Raw genomic sequence first — 14,963 nt, 5'->3', positions numbered from 1 at the left:
CGCAAGTAAACAAAATGTAAAAGTGCGTGTTTTTTTGAATATGTTTTATCCACTATATCCAAAAGTGTTGCAGGCACTTAAGTCCTTCCCAAACTTTGTAGGTGTTTTTTCGACAGTGGAGCAGGTTGGTTTGGTTTATTCCTGGATTCGTGTGGGTCTGTCTGTCTGTATGTCTCTGTCGATCTGTCTGTCTGGCGAGGAACGGGCCATCCCGGAACCGATGCTAGCCCAGGATGTCCAGGTAGACTGGCGTGGCTTTTCCCATGGCGAACAGGACCTTCTGCATGTCCTTAATGTTCAGTCGCTGTTGCGGTTCCCTCTGCCAGCAGCCGAGCATGATGTCGTACACTTCCTTAGGACAAATCCGAGGCCTCTCCAGAACCCGACCCTGGGTTATGCACTCAATAACCTGCAGAGGAGAGGGGCAGCGGAGTGAGACAGACGATTTTCTCACACTGATTGCTTTTGTTTGTTCATAATGAGAAACTGGTGACACTGAGCATACTGTCCTTTGAGGTTTGAGCTAATGAAACTGAGATGAAAGAAAATAAACAGAATGCATTCAGTCTTAAATTTGTGCAATATTAACGGAAAGCAATATTTTTTGCTGTCCCACAGCACATAAATAACAATAATACAGAGTATATGTGGGAGTGGATGTTTGTGATGTTGCTAATAAGGGTGATTGATCCTTTCATTATTGGACTTGTTCTCTAATTAGCCATTTTACTAATTGCTGTTGTGACAATTTGACTTTATTATTTGTGTCAATTCTAAGCTACTGTAGTTTAAGAGAATTGGGGCTTATTTTTGTGTAATCACTGTAAAAGTGTGTTTTCCTTTTTTTCCCTTTTAACATTGTCACAACATACATTTTTTGCACATTTTGTCACACTTAAGCTGAAATATGTGTTTTTTCTGCATTTTTAATTTGTTTTAAAGGCGCAGAATAATTACCAACACAGCTGAAGAGGAAGAATATAAACTCTCCACATAAGACATATTATGGCATCATGCAATTTCATGCTCTCGCAAGCCATCAGCACGACAACACGGTGCCAGAACAAAGCATTAGATAATCTACTGCCATCTGAAGCTTAATTTTCTGGAAAGAAGGTACGACCAAACTAATCTATGTTTAAATAAACAGGATTTTACTGTGGTTTTATATTCAAGAGTGTCAATAGCAGTGAAAATCTAAAACAATACAAAATATTTGAACAAACCTGTCGGGAAATCCTGTCCTATTGTTTCATCTGTTGCATCTGTTTACCTAAGTAAAGCACTCCCTCTCTCTCCTTTTGTTGTGTATGTCATATCTTGCCACCAAAGCATAAGAGGCCTGACAGACAGGCTACCCTGAGACTGAGAGGGTGGAGGAACCATTGATGCAAAGAAATATGGATCCTCTTTGCATCAGTTCCCAGATCACAAACAAAGCCAACAGTAAAAGCTGCAGACGTCATGACGACAGCATCCGACAAAACTGATGTGGCAAAACATTCATGTCATCCTGTGAGAAATCAGGAAAGACAAATAATCTAGCTAATTTATAACCTGATGGTCCTGTTACCTATGGTGGCAGTTCAGTTTCCTTCACTCCCTATTATGTCCTTACCATTTTTAAATATTATAATCAAGTTTCCTGACATTTTTCAATCAATCATCAAGTTAAAACATGCCAAATCAGTAGTTTGAGGGTTGAGGTTAAGCCTTGTGTTTTGTTGACACTGGTTTACTTACTGTCTCTCACAGACCTCATTACTGTGTATTAGAAAGACATCATTTTTTGTGTTAAATACATAAATGTTCTTTCTTGTGACCCCATTAAAATCTAATATGTAACAGGCTGTATGAAGATGAGCTGCTACAAAGAGGCCCAGACAGGAGGGTCAGCATTATATAGAAAAGGGGCATTCTTGAGGTTTTGTAATGGCAACATGTCAACATACAGCATATCTTAAGTAGCTTTAACAGTGATACAATGATTTCATCCCTCATTGTCTAACCAAATATTTTTATCAGCTTTTTCTAACTGAAGCTGTATGTCCATATTGTTTTTGTCTCTGATTCAAAGCCCAGACTCCATGTATTTGTAGCTGCACTATATATATGTATATGTTTAATATACTTCCTCACCAGGTTATTGTTTATTATTGCCACTGATACCCATTTACAACTGTAACCATGATGTATCATTGTGTTAATAGAATCTGAATAAGTGGATAACAAGTACAAGCATTCGAATCTAGCACCACCTCGAGACAAAGTTACATGAAAGAAACTAATCTTGCGGCTGTGATTTTAAACTATGGTCATCTCATTATGTTGTCATAAAGTCTTGGCGATGTAGTCTAATCAGTTGAGTGTTTCAACCCCCCTCCCCTCCACGATACATAGAAATGTGGAAATTTCCATTTGTGTGAAGACCAAGAACATATTGATGTTCCAATTGAAATACTTATAAGTGCAATGCATGCCACATGCCAGGTTATTCTTTTAGGTCAATTTAATTTTCTCAATATGCCTGCTTTACAAGAGTAACCCTAATTGAATTTTATTGATTCAAACCAGAGCCTCTAATGATAAAACAAACCAATCATGGGTGTTATGTAATGCGGCATCTTGTCTGGTGGCGAAGCGGCATCAATTTATCAACTCGTTGGGCCACAGAAGCGCGAGTCTCAGAGAAAAAAGGAGAAACAACATGAGCTAGTAGATTAAGATCCAAAATGGCAATGTTTATTTTAATCTGCTGTTAGACAGCTCGTGCTTTCACTCCAGGTGAAACTAAGCAGAGTGTTTCTGTAGTCTCCAGGGTGCTTTGTAAAGGAAGGCCAATCTATTCAATTCCTTTCCGCTTGTGCCTCTCCCTTTTTAAAAATAACGTGATCAATTAAATATACTGTTTTTATGTTTTGCAATAAATATCCTCACTCGCACGACCCATGAGATGTTCATTTCATGTATAGGAGACTTCAGTGTTTACCTCTGCATAACCCAGGGCTATGATTTTCAACTATGTGCATTAAAGCTTGCAGTACAGCCTCTACTGTAATATGGTTATACTGTATGTATTGTGTGGAGGTTTAACTTTAATCCCTAAAGCTCTTTGTACCTCATTGTTACCCAGCTGAAACCAGGGCTGCTTCCCATAGGTGAAGATCTCCCACAAGATGACTCCAAAGCTCCAGACGTCGCTTTCCGTGGAGAACTTCCTGTACATGATGCTCTCCGGGGGCATCCAGCGAATAGGTAGCATTGTATGTCCTCCAACCTGAGGAGAAAAGAAAAGAGAGGAGATCTTTAATGCAAATAGGAAAATGTGGCTACAAACACAGATTAGAAAATTCCGTCATCAACGCAACTCCGAGGCGTCAGGGGGATTAACTGTCCTCGCATGTAACCGATACGATGGGTTTAACATCTCATGAATGTCTACTGTACCGCTGGATGTTGACACTGATGCAATACAGGAAAATGCTGACTTATCTACAACTGCTCTATATGAGCTGAATTGCATGATGTGAAATTCTTTAGGTTATGACATTAAACTGCCCCTTTGTTCTTGATAAAAAAAGAAAGGAAAAAGCAATCCCTTTCTCTGGAAGTATCGGCGTAAAGCAGAGTGTCAAAGCTGGTATTGAATGAGTTTGAATCAGTTTTAAAGTAAATCCATTTCATCCAATGGAATAATGCATGTTTATAGATCCTCATGGTAAAGTCCCCTTGGTGTACATGTAAATGTTTAAATTCTGTTCTCATTTGCTCAAATCAACACGTAAAACCTGCCGCATTCATGAGAAGGTTTGCATGAAGCAGGCTAACATTTGAGGCAGCTACGTGAGCTGTTTAATGTCTTCAAACCAGCAGAACATGAAATAAAGTCTCCCTTGCAGTAAATCCTTTGAGGCTGGATATTAATCGATTAAACAATCATCCATTAATCATCCTTGCTCTCAGCTTCCATTAGCAGGCACGGTTATAAAATCTATTTCCCATTCATGTCAGTGGTCGTGTTTTAATCATGGCGGTGATGAGCTGGACAAGACTGATGTGGGAAAGAGCGGCAAAGTATTGCAAGTTTCAACTCAGAAGCCTGGAACAATATTAATTACAGAGATTATTGTGGGGCTCATAGCGGGAGTCAAAGCACACAATTGACAGACGATATAAATAACATGCTGTGAAGCCTGTGGGTGGAGGAGTCATTACAGTTGTTACTACACGCTGACCTACGGCTGAGCTTTTATTTTTACCTCTAAGAGATGCATTCAATAGTACAACCGATTAAAATCATCACAACAAGAAAGTCTTGACTCATTTGGAGTTTGTAGCTCTGATGCTTTCTTCCTCCCTTGGTGGGTTTTCATGTCATTTACTTTTTCTTATCTGGTTAAGTTTTTGGCCTCTGCTGTTGTTATCTTGACATTTTTGTCAAGATAATAACAAGTTGAATTTTAGAAACTCCTTTGAGTTTTTTTCTTTTTTATCTTTCAGTCAGTGGAAACACTCCCACAGCTTATCAGAAACCATCATCCATCCATCATCACAACCATCCTTCTGAGCTCATTTTCTGTAGTTAAGGATAAAACAAAATTAAATACACAAACACACAAGCCCTGAAATCATCCAACCTCTTAGCTTGTAGTTGCACTCACCCTCGCATGGATCCTCCTCACTGCACCTCTGGGTTACAAGACAATCAGATTCATTTTATCATAATAAGCTCTTCTCCCAACTCCATTTACCAGCTCCAACATCTGTGTGCCTTCAGCTGTGAGTGCTGCGTGGCATTTAAAGTAGTGGAGAAAAAATAAAACATTTAAAATATCAACTCAAGTCTTACTAATTACCTCCTAGTTCTGTAGCGCGCTCATTGCACATTTCCTTTGAAAGTCAAACACGAACTCTGCGTGTCAGCTTGAACCAGCAGATGAATCTTCTGGATGTTTTAAAGAAACATGAGTTTTGTCAGTCTGCCAAAAGGCTTTTCCTTCCTGGGCATTTATTCAGAATGCCCTCTAGTTTGTACACTTCATCAAATTTACTTGCTGAGTATGAGGCCGCGGCCTTTACTTCTCTTTCATGTGTGACCTTCTCTCATGTCCAGGATTGGGTTTCACCAGCATTTGGTAAATCCATGCTAAGTGTGTGACGTTCTTCTTAACTACTTTCAAACTAGTGATTTATTAAATCAGTTTGGATCTGATTAAGACTTGAGATGTTAAGACTTTAGGAACACGTAAATCAAAAGTAATCAACTATGTAAATAAAAAGTCACTGTAGTATTATGATAAGTAACACAGGAGTTTCGGGAAGCCAAATACCAACTTAAATTTAACTGCAATAAATACTTTGTATTTGTTGGGTTTTTTGTTTAATTTATATATGCGTACATGAAGAAGTATGTGTTGCATGAGGTTATTATTATTTTTTGAGTAATGGAATATAAAAATCTTCTCAGTTTGCATCATTAATAAGCATTTTGATCAACTATCAGGTCACGTCTGTTGACCATATTCCATATTGGCTGCTTTAGTCTTCAGTGTCAATAGGTTGCACATGCAATTAGCGAGCTAAAGTTAGATTTGTAAGTAAGTTCAGATAGCTACATGACATGTTATACCCAGCAGATAGAGGGGGGCAAATTTATAGTAAAAACAACTCACGATGTAATGAACTTTTTTTTATGAAGCAACTCATTTTTATATAACTCTGCATAACTCTTCCTGTAGTAACCACTTACATTATAACTTGGCTAAGTTTGAAGTTGTAAACAGCTGCTGCAACTACTGAAGGCTGCAGGAGTTAATCTATAGTCACTCTTATAAGAACCAGCTTTAAAAAACTTTTAGGTGTTGGTGTTACTGTAAAACTCGGACAACCCAAAATGGTGCCTTGAAGAAATGCCTTATAAATAGTTTATAGTCCTTGCTAGGACTCCTACTAAATGAAAGTTCTTCAAGGAACCCTCTTATCTTGCATCTTGCATCGAACAACCTCATGGCATTTTGTGTCCTCTATAAATTGGATCTGCACTATGCTCCTCAGCATAACTGTTGTTTTGAGTGTCTTGAATGAGTCAATAACTGGTACTGTGCAGTGTTCAGTGTTTACTGCTCAGTGATACCAAGATGCTGTGTGCCCTCCTCACATTTAACATGAATCGATATTTGTACCCATGGCCTGGAGGTCAACAAGACCATTATAGAAAGAGTTTTCTGCAACAACAGCTATATGCTGACTCTGAATCAAAATCACACTCCATTAACTTCCAGACTCTCCAACATTTGGTCTTGCTGGTTCTTCAGCACAGCAAATGGAGGGCATCATTTCACTTCCACTACTCCCCTCACTAAAAGAAGTCAAACTGAACAAGTCTGTAGTCAGTCTTTAACTCTTTCCCGTCTTTGAATGAGGAGCTAAAAAAGTTTACTTAGTCTTAAAAAATGTATGTTATTTATTATGACAGACTTTGACAAAATTTAAGGTTATGTTGAATCTTTTTACTCCTTAAAATCATTTTCTTTCACATTTATACAAAAGGTCCGGAGAGGGTTTTACTGAGCACACACTTATTTTTCAGCTCCATCCTGCTTTACATTAATACATTTACACCTCAGAGACAGAGAAAACAACCACATTTTTCTATTAATCCCACCAGGGGTTAAGTAATCTGTTCAACTGCATCTCAGTGTGGAGCTGTAAAGTTTAGGAAAAACACTTTTATGTCATGATCCTCCAGTCACAATCCTGCGTCTGTAACTTGCCAAAAGGCATCTGAGGTATTAGCTGAATCTGAAAGACATAAACATCCTTCACCTCCTGATTTTTCTAACCCCTTCCTGCCAGCTCAGTATGTGGCTCCCAGCCTAAACACGTATAATCCACCGCCAACCAGAAAGACAATCCAAACTGTTGATGTTGATTATGGAGGACTGAAACTGCCAAAATCAAAAATATATATAGAAATAAATACATGACTCAATAAATAAATTAATGCCATTAAATGCATAACATTAAAAATAAATGTAGAAAAGCAGAATGCAGCTGCATGTTTACTAAAAAAAACAAATAGAAAAGGGGATCATATTTCTCCCATTTTAAGTCCTCTACATTGGCTCCCTGTGAAAACCAGAATACAATTTAAAATCCATCTCCTCACCAACAAACCCATTAATGGTCAGGCACCATCATATCTTAAAGAGCTCATAGTATCCCATTACTCCACTAGAACCCTGCACTACCAGCATGCAGGCTTACTTGTGGTTCCTAAAGTCTCCAAAAGTAAAATGGGAGGCAGAGCCATCAGCTATCTGGATCTACTCTTGTGGAACCATCTTCCACTTTTGGACTGGGGGGGAAGCACCCTCTCTACATTTAAGAGTCATCTTAAAACTTTCCTTTTACATAAAGCTTATAGTTAGGACTGGCCCAGGCTTACCTCGACTTGACTTGTAGGCATTAAAGATAAAATGTGACTTAAATTGATAGTTCTGTTTTAAGTTGCTTCTGTATTTAGTTACCTTTGTATACATTTCTCCATTTTCTTCCATTTAATTCATTAATTTTTAAATGCATTTATTCATTCATGTATTTCTTTCTGTGTTGTTTTCCTTTTGCACCCCTTCCCCCCCGCCCCCCTTTTAAGTCAACTTTTCGCCTACTGGTTGATCGTCATCAGAGTGCACACATCCTCTATACAAGCCTTGCACACACACTGGTGGCTAGGCTATTAAGGAGAAGCGTTGGTTTGAAAAGGAGTGGGTAGAGGGCTGTAATGGCGTTGTCAGCTAGATGCTTGTCATTGGAACTGTTAAGAGAGGCAGCTAATAGACTAGAGCAGTTATACCATGATAACACACAGTGTTGTTTCACCTCACAGTGTTGTTTCGTCTGCTATCACATATCAGGCAGCACCAACATTAGTAGTCATTGTCTACTGGCAAGATACTTAACCACAACAGAAACGAATGAGCAAAGATCAGCTTGTTCAGTCAGTTATATGTCGCAGTGTCTGATTTAACTCCTCGCTACATTTACAGCACTGCCGCACAGCAGAGAGATAAAGAGAGAGATGCGTTTCTAATCTAAATTTTTAATGGGACAACAAAGGACATTCAAAAGGGTTTCAATGGCCTCATTGAGGTGACAATATAAGTTATCGCAATAACAACCAAGTGTTTGGATATATTAAACATTGTACGCTGTTAAGAGCAGCTTCATGATTACCAAACAGATGTTGCATTACTGCTTAGGCCTGCAGGCATCAGCAGCAAATACTAATAACAAACCTACATAAATAAAAACTATTAGTGCATTCTAAAATTAACCAACTGCACCGAGTAAAATAAAGCACGTTATGTGGGCAAATGCAAATCAAGGTTTAATCCCAAAACACTAACTTGGAAGATACTATCACAGTCAATCTGATCAAATGTTTTAACACACAGAGTGCAGAGCAGCAGGCAACCACTTACCTATGAAATACTGGCATGAATAATACTGTATGGATTTGACTCAAATCACAATCAGGTGGGACTACAATCAGGTAAAACATACAAACTGAGTTAGTTTTTAAAAGATGTTTCTGGATGTTTCTTAAACATATATGGTTGAATGAAGAAATACCCATGTAGCCATTTAAAACAACTAGAAAGCACAGAGTGGATACTGCCAAAGCTGCACAATGCTTAATAAGATTTTTCAAAATGTTTCACTCTCCATGTACTCGATCTATGATTAAATTGTGAAAATGTTCAAAAACACCCCATCACTCAGTCATTCATGATCTAAATCTTTCCTCCAAATTTCATACAGTGCCAGAACAGTGATGGTAAAATTTGGCATCAAAAATAAAAATGTGGCATTGAAAACAAAACCTGAACTGAAAAAGGAAACATTGGCATTGAAGCACTTGCATTAACAACTACAATCTCACAATCTTTTTTTATGTAGGTATTTTTTGCATTATGATATGTGTTTCCACGTCAGGTTAGGGTAAACATAAATTCTGTTACAATAAGGAGTGGCGCCCTTTATGCACACCTTGATCCATAACGTACACATCGGTCCCCAGTGTAGATTTCGTGGCAGAGAGGACAGTTGGCAGTAGGAGTTCTCCCTCTCGTTCACCCTCAACCTCATTTGCCAGGGTTCCACAGCCAGCTAATGGCCAAATGAACACTGACTCATACCCCACCTGGTCTCATTAGACATGACACATTTTGGTATTGTACACAACATTAAGCCAATATTGATGCTGAGACCAGTCGCCTCCTTTGTGTAAAACCTCTGTGCTGAGCCAAGCTAGGTGGGCTGAAAGTGAGGTGAAGGAGTTGGCGAGGGGCTGTATACCAATCTGTCCCCCTGTGGAGCTTTATAAAGATTAAACGAAATTAATTAAGTTCCTGTTAGTCTAAATGACTTATCTGAGGTCCACCCTGCCCATTGCACGCAAGGCTAAACCTCATCAGATGCATACTAATGATCCAGCCGCTGCCGTGGCGAGGGGCATTAAAACTGGCTGACTCTCTGCTTCCCAAATGATTGCATGCTATCACCTTGGGTTTTCGTGACAAGGCCATGGTAATTAGCTTGGAACATGGGGGGAAAAGGGGAAAAAAAAGCTGAACACATAATAAAAATAAAATAATTGCCCCCGTAATTATCCTCATCTTTCTCACTCAATGTCACATCGGGAAGCTGGCAATGCTCTGCGGGGAGTGAGGAATGAGTCTGGGGCTTTTTTTGTTGCTCTGTAAACTGGATTAGTTCTCTGCCTGTCCCACCGTGGCAGGGGAGTGATTGGATTAACGGCGTGGAGAGCACAGCAGCATGGCAGAGGGAAAGATTACTGGCCCAGTTGGGCTCTTCGATGGGCGCTCCGCGGCCTGCAGGGAGCCCTGGGAGGGCCCCAGACATCTTAAAGGGCCCTGATAACCATCTAGACACTCTCTTTCCCTGCTTTAACCACACTGCTATCTCTGCTCCCCCAGCTCAAACAGCAGCGAACACAAGTTCACTTTTAGAGGCTATGATGCCCATTAGGTTTCTACCTGCTGCGCTGCTGCCAAGTGGAGATAAAGTGGTATCTAGTCCGTCCGCTGCATGCTGGTGGGTGGTGAAAGTTTCTGAAGGTTTTTAAAACACACTCAAACACACACACACAACACAATTGCTATCATGCAATTTTACATTCACATTTTCAGCACCTAGCTCTCCAGATTGACTTGCGTAATGCAATGTGTAAATAGGTAGCTCCTCAGTGTCGCTTTTGACTTTGTAAAGGAAATTATTGGCAGAACACCACACTGATGCTTTAAATTATGTCCAGCATGCACAGGACATCCCTCTACACACGTTAAATCAGGGGTAATAGTCAGGGTTATAGTTTTACATTTTGGAAAATACTGTATGCTTATTGGCTTTCTTTCTGAAAGTTGAATGAGATGATCAATACTTCTCTAAGCCGGGTAGCTTAGCTTAGCAATAAAGATCGGAAAAAAGGGGAATAAGCACGCTGGCTCTGTCTAAAGGTTAAAAAAATTCAACCTGTTTTACTATCTCGCTGTGGATGGAGGTGGGGTTCAGTCTAGTGTGGGGTGTGTTTGATGTGTTAAAGACCAGTTCTTTTGTTTTGTCCACATTCAGTTGGATGTAGTTGTCAGTGCACCATTGTGTGAAATACAGAATGGAGTGCTGATAGGGTGTGATGGAGTAACTGCCATTGAGTAGTCCCAATATAGCAGTGTCATCACAGTATTTGTATTAATGTGATGGGTGAAGGGCTGATGCAGTCGTTTGTAGAGGGTTTGTAGAGGGTGTAAAAGAAGAGACTGAGGACACAACCCTGAGGGGTTCAGGTGTTGGTGATGATGGGTGATGATGTTATTGTGCCTATCTTTACAGCCTGAGGTCTGTTGCTGAGGAAGTTGTAAACCAAGTGGATGAAGAGTGGAAGGATGTGAATATGATTGGGTATGAATTATGTTGAAGGCGGAGCTGAAGTTGATAAACCAAAGTTGCCAGGTGATTCCAGATGTTGGAGGAGGGAATGGGCCCCGTAGGCAGACTGATATTGGTCCAGTCTGACAGCAGGTAGGGTGGTGCACAGTACCAGTTTTCCCAGGCATTTCATGGCTATTGTGTTGGATTGGTGGATGTTTTCCAGAGGGTGGGTATTGATGCTGTCCTGTAGTATTCCCAGAAGATAGAGTAGTAGAGGATGGGGGAGAGCTCCATGCACAGAAATTGAGCACCGTAGCTGGGATGCCATCAGGCTTTGGGGCCTTATTGGGTTTGAACCTGCCCAGCTGCTGTTGGACATCCTCCATGTGAATGACAGACTTAAAAAACTGGGAACTTCTCCTTTAAAGATAGCGGAAACCCGTTTTTTATGGTCCATCTAGAGCCACAAACTTTCCGATGTCAATGGTAGCATAACCGTTATTCCTTAAGATTTATGACTCCATAAGAGAATGATCATGTAAGACAGCAGTGCTGGGAGAGAGAAAAAAAAAACAAGGCCCAAGGGGAGAGGCAAAACAGACTTTTTCATCCCTTCATGCAACAGTAATAAATATGGCCTGTGTACTCATTAGCACAAAGCTGCATACAGTTTTGAGGAGCTTGTGCTTGATAAATAATGCAGCAGAGGAGCATCTGTTTGATCCTTGAAACAGTAGAAACCTGGGGACCATTTTTCTTCAAAGCAAAGCAGCTCAGGTAAGCAGAGGCTTCCTGGCACAAAGAACACCAAGTCCTTGAAACTGAGTCATTAGATACACTCTTACACTGTTTGATAGTCATTAATCATTGGTTCAAAAATGTATATTCTGGCTTGAAAACCATTTCTATTTTCCACCCATATGTTTAAGTTTACTATTAATAAGACTGTAATTATTGTTGCCTTCTTTTACCCAACTGAGGTGAAGTGGACACGTATGGGTTTTTATTCAACACCGTCCTGCTTTACATTCAGCCAGTGTTACACATAGAAATGAAGAAGAAAACTTGGCCAAAATGAAAAACACTCAAGCTGCAAGCAAGCCTCTGGAGGAAAGTCTGAGGAATTCTTTAAATATTCTCCAGCAAAAAAAGAAGAGAATATGAGCATCTACATCTTATCGTCTGACAAGAACCTATGTCACTGTTCATAATTTGGCTGTAATGAGCTGATTTGAAGCCATTTCTCTCCTTGTGTTGAACCAGTGTCTCATGTTGCTTTCTGGAACTATAACGCAAATTACAAAAACACAAATAATTACTGCAACAAACCAGGCGGCAGCTTTCTTGGATTCTGATTTGACATCGCCGATGAATAATGTACAATTGCATGCATCATAAGAACAATGACAAAGGGAAATTAGCTGTCAAGAGACATCAAATTCACCGCAATACATATTGTACTAGTGACTCCATTCTGTATTAATGGTGATATGCAATTCAAAGAAACCTGTCATTACACTGTGAGAAAATAATACATATAATAATGATATTTGACAAGTTCTGCAGGTTGACTGAGACCCTGCACGAGCTTCTCCATCTGTCCTCTAGATGCTGTCCTTAATACATCTCTGGTAAAAACCTATATTCCACAGAGTCTTACTTTTTGCACCTTTTATTCATAAGTACTTTCAGAGCACTCACTGTCATTTATACCTACGTAAACATGCATTATTCAGCGCCTCACTCTCTGAACTCAAGAAAACATTACCTGATATACTGTAAGGCAGTGCTATAAAACATCTATATAGCAGGCACCTGTACTGCTGTCAGTCTGTGCAGGTTTGGCTGTTGTCTCTTTTGAAACAACACAAAAACGTATTTGGTGTTGGAAGAGCAGAAGGATATGACAGATGGGTCTGATTTGGGACAATATTCATCTCCCTCTTGAAGTTGTTCTCTCCTGCTGCAAATGTCTAGGGAGTCCCAGAGGGCAACAAGCGTCAATACGACTAGTCAGCGATGGGAGGATTGTGTTCTTGGCACGACGCTGCTATTTATAATCACTCAACACAGGGAAAGTGTCCAATACTGTTAGGAGCTCCTTATCTCTGGGCTCTGTCAATATTCCTCTGTGTAGGCGGGCAGTGATGCTATCACAACACACCTAACATCACTGTGCAGCTTTACACAAAGCATGCCGCACACACACATATACACACACCACCCTGAATTTAAACTGACACAGGTCTTTTTTCTTACAAACCATTTCTCTGGTTTTTGCCTAATCCAACACACTGATTTGCAAGAATACTTTCCCTTCTTACTGCAGTGATTGTGTGTGTGTGTGTATGTGTGTGCTGACTCTGTAAATTATTCAATAAATTATTCAACTGCTTGAAATTTCCTCAATAAATTCACCCCTGAGTTTGATAGAAGAAACCAACATTTGACTGAAAAAGTTCCCTTAAGCCTGGCACACCTCTGGCTAATACAGTACACTGTAGCAACAGCGATTCATTCTTTTCATTCTTCCCTTCATGCATACTTAGTAACCTGTAATCATTGGTACTCATTTTTTAATGTTGGGTACACACACACACATGCACACACACACAGGCAACTAAAGTTATTTTTCACATGTTTTTACTCTGTATCTTCCTTCATTTTCCCCTTTTCTTCCAGTTTGGATTGGGCACTTCCTCTTTTCACTTTTCACTGCTTACTCCAGCGTTACTGTGTGCAGGGTTACACATGGAGTCACCACTTGCTCACAATAATTTGCTCCAAGGTTCTACTTATCATCTCTTGGTCCGCTTCAATCTGCACAGACACTCTGACCAACCAGAAAACGTCTCTAGTATTGTGTCAAGGACATGATCCCTCACTGGCTTCCTGCTTATGAATATTGCCTGTGCGGAGCACTGCACTCTGGGATTGGGCTCCTTTCTTGGTGGGTGAGTACTTCCAACCACTTTCACCCTGACACTCACTTATTAACATGGTGTATTTGACTCTTTCTCTCACAGACAATCACAAGTATATAGACACAAATGTGAATAGAATAAAAAATACTGCATCCCCAGCACGTATTTCCCTGTTAGGTCTCTTGCAGTGCTTCTCTTTGTCTGACCGTCTGTTAACTCACAGCACTTATATATTAGGCTTATAATTGTTCAGACAAGAACGATCAACCGAACCATTTAATCTTCTAGTAGAACAGTATGTGCCTGCTAAATCGGCTGTGACTTGGCCTTTAGCGACAATTAGATGAACTGTTCATTGGGCCAAAACAAGGAAACACTTTATCCTTTACTTGGTTTTGGGTGGTGGCGGTGGCAGCGGTGTCCGGCGGGGGGGGATTCAGCAGCCTGTTTCTCTGTTTAGTGCTGTCAGGTAAGGCTAACCCATTGTTGCTAACTTTGGAGTTCACTCCCTTCACTTTTCCAACAACTGGGGAATAAACAAATGTGAGTTTTCTTGGTCTTGAGTTGCTGCAGCATTTATTAACTGACACACTGTAGCCTATACTGTACATTTAAAGCTAGATTCAAAACTTAATGCTCACTTTTTCTTAAAAGGAGCTACACTGTGAGTTTCCCAGGCAACGAAACAGAGGTTGATAAAATAGATATTTGGTATTATTTTGGGCTTTAAAAAGATATTGGCCTGTTGAGGGTTCTGGTCAGCGTGGCGGCCGGCCAGACCTGTACAATTATAAGAAATACCCATGTGCTCTCCCTGCTCTGCTAAATGGGAGCTGCCCAGTACCCCCACAGTTAAATTGATTGTCACTGTGCAGCTCAACATTTTTTCCAATTTCGACAAGTTTTATGGGCATGACTTATATTAATATACCGCATGATGCTTAAAACATCTAGTGGAAAATACTTCAAGTAATTAGACACACATGTACGGAAGGAGAACAAAGCAAAAATATTGACTGGACTGCTGCCCAAATCTGAACATGTCTCCAAGACTTTTTGTAAGAGGTGAAACATCTTTGGAGATTC

General features: G+C 40.1%; 1 protein-coding gene across 5 annotated transcripts in view; it reads right to left on the bottom strand.

Annotated features, from left to right (window-relative positions):
• Window positions 1-223: 223 nt before the first annotated feature.
• ntrk3b (neurotrophic tyrosine kinase, receptor, type 3b) overlaps window positions 224-14,963 on the bottom strand; it is a 180,625-nt gene continuing 165,885 nt past the window's right edge. For 4 of the 5 annotated variants that reach the window (XM_062441110.1, XM_062441082.1, XM_062441075.1 and 1 more), the window contains 2 exons: window positions 3,119-3,277; window positions 224-409 (listed from right to left, as the gene is read on the bottom strand). In XM_062441110.1, coding sequence (XP_062297094.1) covers window positions 224-409; window positions 3,119-3,277 — 345 coding nt within the window. Of the gene's footprint in view, window positions 410-3,118; window positions 3,278-10,849; window positions 10,856-14,963 lie in introns of all 5 variants that reach the window. The other variant, XM_062441058.1, reaches the window with a different exon arrangement.

Source organism: Scomber scombrus, chromosome 1 (genome assembly GCF_963691925.1).
Source record: "Scomber scombrus chromosome 1, fScoSco1.1, whole genome shotgun sequence".
In the NCBI taxonomy this organism is placed as follows: Eukaryota; Metazoa; Chordata; class Actinopteri; order Scombriformes; family Scombridae; genus Scomber; species Scomber scombrus.
Note: the sequence above shows the minus strand (reverse complement) of the source record. Positions and strands in the feature narration are given on the sequence as shown.